A 12181-nucleotide genomic window follows, 5' to 3' on the forward strand; every position below is an offset into this window, starting at 1 on the left:
AGAAACTTGCTGCTAAAACAAGCAGCTGTGGTGTTTTTTTCTAGACAAAGAGTATTCACCTCAATCGAGGGACATTGACATATTTGAAAGAAATAATGTGAACTATATGAAAGAAGAGTTTGTGTCAAAGCCTGTCTGTGGGTTCTATGTTTAAAATGGAATGAACAGCAAATATGATTAGTCTCTGACCAACATAATGAATCACATCTGTTAAATGTGCTTTTATACCGTGAATTATTTCCACCCTACGTCCATTCATGCCTGTTTCAGCGAGTCCATGCATCTTTTTGTGAATGCCCTTTTGCGTCTTTGTGCATGCTTGCGTGCGTGTGTTCCGCCCATTCCTAAACCACATGTCAGCAGCAGCCTCTGACATCTGGTTGCCATACCGGTGCTTGGGTTCTATCTTCTTCACCAAGCATGGGAACTGCTGCTGTGCAGGCTGCTCTGCTGTGTGTGTGTGTGTGTGTGTGTGTGTGTGTGTACAGAAGAAGTAAAAAATAGGAAAATTACCTCAGCTTTTGGTGCATATGTACAGCTGCCCAAAACCAGCTCTGCAGCTTTGAAGCTCTCCTTGGTAATTTTCTGGCAAGAAATACATTTTTTCCAATACAGGAGTAGAGGCAGCTGCATTCATGCACAGCGCTGACATATTTGAAAAGTAGCTGTACTCCACACTGGTTTTCCTCACTTTTATAGGGTTCCATTTAGAAAAGCAACTTAACATTTATATTTAGCATTTAGTGTCAATATTTAAGTATATAAATGTAATTGTAGGGTTCATAGTTACATACTTGACTGTAAACTATTAGATTTTATATTTAACTTATTTTATTTTAAAATTAAAACTGACATTGACATTTAGTTTTATTGTTTTTTTAATTACTTTTTTTCATTTACTTGTAATGCCCACGCCTGCCCATGCAATAGCATGGAAGTCAATTGTCCAATTACTTATGGGCGCATGAAATGAAGGGATGGTGTTTAAAAAAAAAAGCTTTAGTTTTTCACATTTTTATGCAGTCTTTTTGTTCAGCCCATGGATAAAAGCTGAAAGTCTGCACTTCAATGGCATCTGAGTTGTTTTATGTAACCCTTGTGCTATCCAAGGCATTTTAACATTGGGAGTTGGGTCATCTAGACCCACTAGAAAGTGCACTGAACCTTTTTTCTTCAATGAATTGTGAACCTCACTGGTGTCCATGGATTACATGAAATCTTTCACCTTTATCCACCTTTGTCATGGTAGGGAGAACACGTCAATGTAAGGGGTGGGGTCATCTAAGATAGCACAAGGGTTACAATTCACTGTGGTAATGTACAGAAACAAAATTAGAAAGAATGTGTCTCTGTCCAAATATTTATGGTCCTGACTGTAACTATAAGGTGAATGAAGTGAGACAAAAGATCAGTGATATGTATGTCAGTCAGACTTTGTTAACTGCGTTCACAGTAGTTCTAGAAGTTGTTTGAAACATGGTACACGTTATCCATATTCACTATACCTGTAATTTTTAACCTTATGTAGATTTCGTAATAAAACAGACTATAACTGCTAAAATAAAAGTTACTGTGTCTACGCCAGCTCTTGACCTTGTTAGTAGCATGTAAAAAAAAACACAGTCTGACACCGCTGCACGATAGACACGTTAGCGTATTCACAATAACACCCAACTAAACATTTTGAAAGAGCACGCTGAACCTCTCAAAATCACTTCGACATCAGTAAACACAACCACAATTAATCCATACACTACTTTTTGTTTGAGACCATCCAGTGATTTAGGTCTTGAAGAATGTTTGTACAATATCTTTATGAGTTTTTTTGTGTAACCTGTTGGTTTTTGCTGTATTCCATCTGGTTCTCATACAGATAAAGCTCCCTTTACAGACATAAAGTGAACTCTATGATTATAAATAAAAATAAAAAAACTACATACACTTAGGAAAGATCAGGTAATGTATTGGTGTGTATTGAGGTGTAATGCAAACGTCCATCCATCTTTAGAACCCACTCAATCCCTTTTGGGATTACATGTTAGCTGAAGCCAACCCAGCTACTGTTGGGTGAAGGTGGGATTCATCCTGAGTCTGTTGCAGGGCCTTTTACTCACACCTGATGTCAATGTAGAGACACCAATTAACCTATGAAGCATGTTTTTGGAATGTGAGAGGAAGCCAAAATTGCCAAAGGAAAAGCCATATATGCATAGGAAGAACAAACATACTCCACACAGAAAGGTTCCAGCTGGGATTTGAACCAGGGGCTTCTCACGGTGTGCTCTCACGGTGTCACTACACCACCATACAGCCCATAATGAAAACACATCAGGTGAAGCCAGGGAATATTTTTGTTTTCAAAGTCTAATCATGTTATATGGGGATGAATTGGTTGTGCAACTATCTCCAACTGCTTTTTTTGTTTGTTAGTTTTTTGGATCGATTCCTTTTGCTTCAGTCGATTTTATTTTAAACATGCTTTAATTGAAAGGTCAAAGGTTACAAACATATTCCAGCTTCACCAAGTTTACGTCTTGTCTGGAGTCATGATTGTGAAATTTTAAGACATCTTCACAACCACAGCCAGGCTTAGACTTTTCAGAAAATTAACTCTAGCACATCATCGCTTATGCTTTGGGTAGTTGGTGCCTTGTGTGAAGGAATTCAGGAAATTTGAACATGCATTGTTTCCATGTGAGAGTATATAAGGAGTGTGAGTTGGAAAGGGTTTGGTAACAGCTGTAATGTACCCAGACAGCAGATGTATGTGTGACCAGATGTTTAGTAAAATAATCATCAATATGTCACATAGAGTTGACTCTTTTTAGCTTTTTGGCCTAGACCAACACTTGGTTGACATCTTGGCAGTTGCTTTCTGTGACACATTGATGACTGTTTTTGTTAAATATCTGTCAAGAGATTTATGTGCTGTTTAGGTGTGTAATGCTCGTGTGTGTTTGAGTGGAGGTGGAGCTGTTGGACAAACTTACTAGCTGATCAGACACAGTACATTTGTACTTTACATCAGATGGCCCGTCATCTTCTCCCGTTTGGGCTTTTGTTTAATTGGCTCCTTTGATTTTGCTTATCTTTCCATTATTCTGACCACACTTACCATTTTTTTGTTTAATGTGTCCTTGTGCAAACAAGAAATCTGTAAGTTTTAGGTATTTCCTTTTATGCTTATCATATAGAGATCAATGCAGTTTGCAGTTTTGTTTACACAGTGGTTTATATTATAACTTGCATTTATCGTATTTTATGCCCTATAGGGCACACCAAACTACAAGATGCATTAAGTGTAATTGTTTGTAACACACTACATGTTAGCCACGTTTGAAGCGTTAGCCAAATTAGCATATGTAACATCCAACCTTGTTTGCAACTCTTAAAATAGACTAAGTGTATATTCGAATTCCTACCCTAACCGCTATATGATGTACTATATAGTGCAGTCGCTATTTCATATTGCTGTCCGAATCTACAATTCCAAAATTGAGTGCCCTAGAAATTTCCCAGAAGTCTCTGCGAATAACTAGTGTGTATCGATGCTCACTAGATCGGCCAATATAGACCACAATGCATTGCATCGGAACAATTTTTGCCAAAATATTTTTAATTTTTAAAATAAATCATCAACGTTTTTATCTTCAGAAGACAGTGGATTAATAAATAATCGTCCCAAACGCTTATATTAATTCGATTTTAAATTCACGAAATCGATGATGTCATTTCCGCTGTTTAAAAAAAAAAAAAGTAGTGAGCAAGGTGCCCGACTTGCTTTTAAAATTCAGGGCACTATATAGTGCGGCATTATATAGTTTTTTAGTAGTTAGGGGTTAAGTTGGGAATTCGGACACAACCTAATACCACTAAAACAAACATTACTGGGACTGCACTAACTTTCGACCTTATTGGTAACACGTTAAAAAAAACAAACACAGTCCAACTCTGCTGCAGGTTAGCTGCCTTAGCGTATTTACAATAACACCCAACCTTGTTTGCAACTTGTAAAAATAACAGACTGCTTTTTAGCTCCCAAAATCACTTGGATACCTGTAAGTACAACCAGAATGAATCCATATATGAGGCACTGTCAATTTTTAGAAAAACAGTAAGACTTTTATGTGTCCCACCAAAGCTTAATCAATAGAGTTGACTTTCTTTTGACTACCATAACTCTTAAACCGTTTACGCAATTGACGTCATTCAAGTGGATTCTGTGTCACTGCTGACATCTCCAGTGTTCAAGGGTTAAGTAAGCTTAAGCACAACAGGACTTGTCGACAGTTGACCCAATCAATCCTTGGTACTCAGTGATCAAACTTGCTCCATAGTGTTCTGGCCATGAGGGTCTATGTGGGTGAAAGATTTTATGTAAAAGTTGCTAAAAACTATCTGTAAAAAGTTTCCTTTGGCCTCCATTGATGCCATTTGTACATGTAGACATAGGACTATTAAAACTCACACTTTGTATCATTAAGAATAAGCAGAATACAATAAATACAACATGTGATGTGACCAAAAAATGTCTTGCAGCAGCAAATAAATCTGATCATTCAGTGAACTGAGGATATATAATGATGCGACTAGCCGATGTTTTAGTAGGCAGAACGGTTAAAGCTGATTTTGATTTCAAACTGCGGCTTTAAAAAACAGGCTACCTCTGAGAGCTCTTGTGCTTCAGATGTCCGTTTTGCTGATTGTCATGGCTTCTGCATTTATTTATTTCTGCCTGACACTTGGCTTACTTTGCTGACAACATGGCCCAGGATTTATTCAAGTTTTGGGGTTTTCCCTCAGAGCTATATTTAGCTGACAGGAAATGTCCAAGAAATCTAAGCTGGACTCCCATAGAACGGCAGTGAAACTACACAGCCTCTGTCTCCCATGAACTTGCACTGGGACCTCCTGTGTTTACATTTCCAAGCATTGCCATCCATAGATAAACTCTTGAGTCCACACTGATTCCTGGTGTGCATTAATCTTATTTTCTGCACATCAGTATAGTGTATTTCCAGGTTAATTTCATGCTTGTCAGAGGTTTCCTCTGGTCATGACTTGTGAGTCTCTCATTCTTTGATAAACTTAGACCTATAACCCATACAATACCTCACTTCCTGTCAGTACACATTCACATCATATTTTGCTCTATCCCTTAAGGCTCAAACATTCAGTCTATGAGGGTTACGATGCTGCTGTCACTTATTATTTCAGCTTTAAATAAGTTATTTTTTTCAATAAAACCCAAATAAAGCATTTTAACTTTAAAAGTACATGGAAATTGTGGGAAATTCCTAGATCTGGGGCTGTGAAGTCATGTCAGAACTGACGGTGTGGGTACCGAATCGACTCGGGCCGCCGGATGTTCTCAGGGTCCTTCGGGGGTCCTTCGACCGATGATGACTTCACCCTACGGTAACACCAGTTGGACAAACTACTTAGCGAGCGATTTTACGTTTAGCGATTTTACTACTTAGCGACGTCGTACCCATCTAAGGAATTTTTGAGGATTCGTTTTGGGTTTGAAGAGAAGGACTGCAGTTTTTGTTTGAATGACATTGAGACGGTGGATCATTTATTCTTTAACTGTGGAGTTATAAAAACATTCTGGGATGAGTTCTGCTTCTGGTATTCTTCCCAAATTGCAATGCCAGTTCATTTACACTCAAAAAATTTTCTATTCGGTGTGGTATCATATAATAGACCAGAAAATACAGTTCTTAATATCTTGATATTGCAAGGAAAGTTTTATATGCACAAAAATAAATTTTTGAAGACCAAACCACTTTTTATAACATTTCATAAAGAGCTCTGTTTTTACTTTCAATCACTTCATTTTATGAAAAAGAAGAATGGCTTGAAGTTGCTTAGTTTTGTTTAGAAATACAAACTTCACGAGTTCCCCTAACTAGTATTAGACTATTTAGATTGGTTTTATGTTCCTTTATTTTATTATACTTATGTTTTTATTTAGTTGTGTGTTATGTTCATTGTTTTTTTCCCCTCTATTCTTTATTTTCTATGTTAATATGTTATGTTTGGCAATGGTGACTGATCTTCGAGGTAATATTGATTACATTGTTATTGTTCGTTATTTAATGTATGATACCGCAATTGTCAATAAAGTTTTTTTTTTAAAAAACTTAGCGACGTTAACTCATTGGTCTTGGCAACTTACAGCCAATCAAATAGTGTGACGTCATCATTGGTCGAAGGACCCCGAAGGAACCCGAGAACATCCGGCAGCCCGAGAACATCCGGTACCCACACCGGTTGTTGTCTTTTTTTACTTTACACATCAGAGCTTCTGTTAGATGGTTAAGGGAACTGGAAATATTGCTTAAAACAAGATATATATATAGATATGTCTCTCTCTCTCTCTCTCTCTCTCTCTCCCTCTATATATATATATATATATATATATATATATATATATATATATATATATATATATATATATATATATATATATATATATATATATATATATATATATACACACATATATATTTACATATATGTATGTAAATATATATATGTAAATATATATATGTAAATATATATATGTAAATATATACAGATAGATAGATAGATAGATAGATAGATAGATAGATAGATAGATAGATAGATAGATAGATAGATAGATAGATAGATAGATAGATAGATAGATAGATAGATAGATAGATAGATAGATATGTATGTATAAAATGGCTGAACAAAGCAGACAAAAGAGTAGAAGTTTATAAACATCCAGGTATTGACGAAAATCTCTCATCATTTACAGTTTCATGCACAACATATACAGTCTCTTCTTCGTTTTTTCCTCGTCTGAGCTGGTATCTGTCTGAAATGTGGCTGGATAACTACAATACTGTTGCACTGGTAATGTTAGGTTGAGGTTGTGAGGTGTTGAAAGCTAGTGGGAGATCCTGTAAACAGATGGAGGATGGGAAGTGAGGGCAGGCTTATGGACATCCCCACAACTCCGAGGCAAATCTCTAATGAACTCCTGTGGCTCTGCAGAAACTTTGTCCTAAAAAACAACACAGGTTTTCTTGATGGTGGCTAAAAACGGCATAATCATAACTAGAAGACCTCTGTGAACACATTCAAAAATAGATCAAGAGATGTCTTTAACGTGTACTCTTACATATAACTGTGAAAAAAAATGTATTCCTAAGAGATGAATCTAATCAGTGTTTTCAAAAATCTGTTAATCAGTTAAAGTAAAGGTAAAAAATACGTCAATTTGTCAGGAACATTTATACGGATGATTTATGTTTTTTGTGTCATCTTTTTTTACCACAGGAAAAACGAAAACGACAAACAGAGATTGAAGACAAACGGAATCAGCTAGATGATCTGGTGCTGCAGCTTCAACATGTTAAGGTTAGTGTGTGCATGTGTGTAAACACTAGCTTTAAATTTACGCTGATTAACTGACAAATGACAGATTTTAAGGGAAAAAAAAACTTTTTCTGATGAGAGGAAAATAAAAAAATGCTCTGCAGTAACGCTCCTCCGACACACTAAGTCCACCACACAACCAGTCTGCACAAGGTTACACTATTATTTGTGCACTTTATGTTCACTTGTGTCCTTTTTCAGAAACACATGCTCTCCTCATGTTCAATTTTCACCAGGGTGTAAAACTTCCAGAGGATGAGAAGCACAGAAATTCTGATGAAACTTCAGTGGCTTCTTTTAAATATTTCTATCCAGGTTGTTAGGACGTCACCCTCAAACCCTTACTCCTCTGAATAACAAACATTAAGGTAAAAGGGGATTTTAGGAAACAAATCTGCTGGTTTGGGTGAGTAAAAACCCCATCTGCACATGTGCAAAGCCAAAGTCATCATCTGTTAGACACTTGGTGTCAATATTTCTGTGCTTCATAAATACTTTAAGGCAGATAACAGATGTAGCCCAATCATTATTTGGACAGATGAGATTACTAAGAGTTAGAGTGCATGCAACTGGACAGGAACCAATCTGCAAAGTGCTACAAGATGGCCTTTGCTATGATTTAGCAAATTAGATTAAAGTAAATTTAGGAGCTCTGCAGATTGAAAATTAAACAGGTTGTCCTCACTCTTTTCTGTTTTTTGGGCGTAGTAATGTTTGTTTTTGTTTAGGATATAGCTTAATCTGATATATTGTCCCATTTAAAGAACAAAAATAAGAACAATAATTGAAGGCAAAGCATCTTTTTTTTTTAAAGAAGAGGTGAAAAGAAGTGAGATGAATAGTTCAGATAGGGGTTATATATTTGCAGATTAATTTATAATCTGGTTCTGATAAATAAATGCATGCCTGCTTTAAAAACCTGTTTAATTACCCCTCAGCCGCATACCCATGCTCTGTGGCTTTTGGCTGAGAGGTCGTACGTAGCTCCGTCCAAATATCCACATATTAAGTGTTTTTTTCCTGTGCTTGTCAGCCAAACCAGTTTCCTTTTTAGGAAAAAAAAATGTAGATCTAAACACAAATGTAAAAATATAACCTTTATTAAGTTGTTGCTGGCTTTCAACAGTAAACCAAGATTTTCGTTTTGGCAAATACAGCAAAGTATATGAAATTATGGTGACACAGGTCCTGATGGATTATAAGATTTGAAGAAAAATCCCAGCTATTAACTAATGTTCTTGATTTTGCTGAACTAAAATGATAAGTGACCACTCTTAAGCTTGTTTTTGTCCACAGTTGAAAGGTCTGAGAAAGCTCAGAGAGTGGAAAAGTGAAAAAATAGACATTTTTCTTCCATCTTTTTACATAAATATACTCATAAAATGTACAAAAGAAAATGTGTGCTTCTGTGGAGCAAATTACTACTATTTTTCCTTCAAAAGAATTTGTAGGAGCTTTAAAACCAGACCCTGGGTGGGCAAGGGATGAGGATGCCTGTTGTGTTAGCAACAGCTGGTAGCCAATATTTATATTAAAAATACATTCCATACACTAATTAGAGCTATTAAGCCTTCCATGGCATGAATGGGCCGCTTTGTTATAAAAATTGGAGTCCACATATTAGGGGTTTACTACCATTTTTGGAAAACCAACAGACGGGAAAACAGTCATTTCATCCATGTGGATTTAGTAATTTATTTGAACAAAACGTACTGTAGTGTTTATTACTTAACAATATGTTGTTGTTGTTTGCTTTTTGTAATAGATGTTGAGTCTGACGTGAAGGACTGACTTATTTTGGTCCCACTCACGACATGTTTTGAAGAAAAATAAGATGATGGGTTAACCCTAATAAGATGATGCTAATCATGATTATAATGGGAAGCAATTGCTAAAAAACATACGATTAATTTATAAAAAATGTTTTTAACTCTTTTTGCTTCCATCTGTTTCTACTGTATCTCTTAACATGATAGATGTGATTTGAAGGGAAAAAGGAAAATTCTAAGCGAACCTAAAGCTTCAAGATAATTGAATTCAAACATCCCAGTTGTGCTGATTTGTCGGAACAGATCATCTAAATCCAAACTGCTTTGGTCTGTTTGTGAAATCGAGCTTGTTTTTTTGTTTTTTTTGGTCTTCAAAGTCCTCTGCGTGCTGCTCTGTTTAGCTTTCCCGCATTCAGCTCCAACAGGCTTGAACTCCAGATGTAATCAACATCTGGTAACACATCCCATTTAATGGTAATTACTTCTGAATGCCACACAGCCGGGCAGCATGAAGACAGCTTTGTTGTGACTTTTCCAGAGGCACGGCGGCTTGGGAGAGGAAATGGAAACCCCAGAGGTTTGATAAGGACCTTTAGGCTGCTTGATCCCAGCCTTTCCAGAATGGGGGCGTTCGTCTGAGACTGGGAACGTGTAAACATTGTGACTCCAGAGCACAGCTTGACCTGAACAAGCTCTTTCTGTTTAGCAGTATGTGCTGGCTTTCTCTGCTGGCATATAAGCATCCTTGCCAGTTTTGTTCTAGCTGATACTTTTAGGCTCTGATGAGTATTCTTCAGATGACTTCAAACTTTTTCTTTAAGATTCCAGCATATGGTTTTAGTGCTAAACAGGAAATGGAAAGTCTGTTTAAACGCCGTGAGAGAGATCAAAGATCAGGCTGGTTCTCAAAGGATCCACTGGTAACACTTTATACATCAAGCTCACCAGTGCTTTGTGGGTAAAGTGGTAGAAAACTGCCAGCAGTGCTGTAGGATAGTCAGACTTGATAATCTCCTCTTTTTAGTTCATTATGTCATGAGAATTAAGCTACAACAACATTGCACCAAAGTTATTACATTCAAATGTAATATTTTAGCTCAATGTAGCCACTATGATCATTTGCTGCATGTTTTTTTAGCAGCTATGTGGCTTTTTATACTGCTTACTTTATGTAGAGCAAAGAAAATGTAAGATTCATCACTGTAGCTTATTTTGAAAGAGCTTTTGGAACAGTTTGTGGCAAAAACTTAACGGCATCAGTCATTTATTATTTTTTTTTTTTTTAGTTTTGTTACTTTGGAACTGGATTTGGAATAGATTTATTTCAAGCTATCAAACAAAAAACTAATAAGGAAGAAAAACAGACTAAAGATGATTTGATTGGAAAATAAAAAATTAAAAGGAAAAAAACATACCTATCCATATATATCCATCCACATATGCATGTAAATGTTGCCATTGTAATAGCTCTTAATCAAAATCAGACATATTTGTGCTTATATATACAATTGAACCCGTTGAATGTAACGTTTAGCAAAAAGATTTTAGTTAATTTCTTGAAAAGGAAGCGCATTTATGTAATCCCTCGCCTTATGGTCGTGTTATTGATTAATTGCTTCCTTTCTGTTACTTTTTAAACACATAAACAAATAAATAAATCTTCTTTTTATATTTTATAATATTCTTTTTGCAAACTGCAATGCTGATATGCAATAGGATGTAAATTGAGTAAAATCTCCAAAATGTTTGGTTATAATTACCGGTAGTCAATATCCAGTGTATATCAGTACAATCTGTTTGTACCTTAAATAGAAAATATAGAACATAATTATATAGGTGCTTTTATTACACTTTTATTTTGTTCCACATATATATATGTATTTTCTTTTGCTGTTTTTCTCCTTTTCTGGTTCCAACCTGTTTTACTGTATAGAAGCAGATTGTCATTTTTGGGTTATTGTCACATCTTTGACAACTACATGGAAATGTCCAGTTTTTTTTAAGCATATTGAGGTGTTTACTGCATATTGAAGAACAAAATAGGCAGGTTTCAGAAGTCTGAGTACACAAATCTTTGTGATACTTGGCGCCAGAGAGCTGTGTGAAAGCAAACATTGGCTCTTGCAAACCTCATGAGTTTGAAAGTGTGATGTTCAGGTTCAGCCTGACTGTGTGGGAGTGCAGCGCTTCAATGGGCACACAAACTAATTCAATGTGTGGTGGTGGCGTTTTTCTTGTGCCTCTCTGTCTTCAGAGGAACTGGTGTGAGCGCTGCAGCCAACAGCCACAGTGTGACGGTAAACAGCCAAAGGTTAGGCAAAGTGATGCCACTTCACAGTGTGTTGGCGACAAAGTCAGACTTTGATTACATCAACACAAATTTGGCACTTGTCTATTCAAGAAGCTAGAAATCCAATGTGGGCGAGAAGATTGCCATGTTTCCAAAACTTGTAACTTTAAATGCGTTTTATGACTGACTAAAGCTTTAGTTACATACACCCACTGATTTTTTGATTACTTTTTTAACCAAGGCCAAACACAGAGGATGAGCCTATGAGAGACAGGAAATAGAGATACAAATACTGTGTAGTATCTCTGCTGTTTGTCTGATATCTCTATAGTCAATCCCCCAGGAGGAAACACCCTGTTTTTTTCCCCCTTGCTCTTATTCTGAGACAGCTCCACCTCTGAGAGGAATAACTGCAAACCAGAACAACATCTGTCTCTTAATAATGCAGAAAAATGGTCAAACCTTCACCACGTTCTGAAGTCAAATCTGAGAAATCTGCGGGGAAAACCAAATACATCCTTTGGGTGAATCACAAAAAAACATTCGTCTTTAATTATTTAAAAAAAAAAAAACTAAGGAAAACCCTTTTTTTTCTTGTGAATATACTTCTTTGGAGGTTGTGTTTCTGCAAAATATTTTATCAACAACAGACCGATTTACTGCAGTGATTGCTTCAACACTAAGGGACCTTCTGGGACAGACAATAAGAGCT

At 36.3% G+C, this 12181-nt stretch overlaps 1 protein-coding gene across 6 annotated transcripts in view; it reads left to right on the forward strand.

Annotated features, from left to right (window-relative positions):
- The window catches only part of palm2akap2 (PALM2 and AKAP2 fusion), an 87276-nt gene that overhangs the window by 18477 nt on the left and 56618 nt on the right, over nucleotides 1-12181 (forward strand). For all 6 annotated transcript variants that reach the window (XM_011481944.4, XM_011481945.4, XM_004075004.5 and 3 more), the window contains one exon: nucleotides 7312-7392. In XM_011481944.4, the coding sequence (XP_011480246.2) occupies nucleotides 7312-7392 (81 nt within the window). The remainder of the gene's footprint in view (nucleotides 1-7311; nucleotides 7393-12181) is intronic.

This window comes from Oryzias latipes, chromosome 12, assembly GCF_053564925.1.
Source record: "Oryzias latipes strain Hd-rR chromosome 12, Olatipes_Hd-rR_3.1".
Classification (NCBI taxonomy): domain Eukaryota; kingdom Metazoa; phylum Chordata; class Actinopteri; order Beloniformes; family Adrianichthyidae; genus Oryzias; species Oryzias latipes.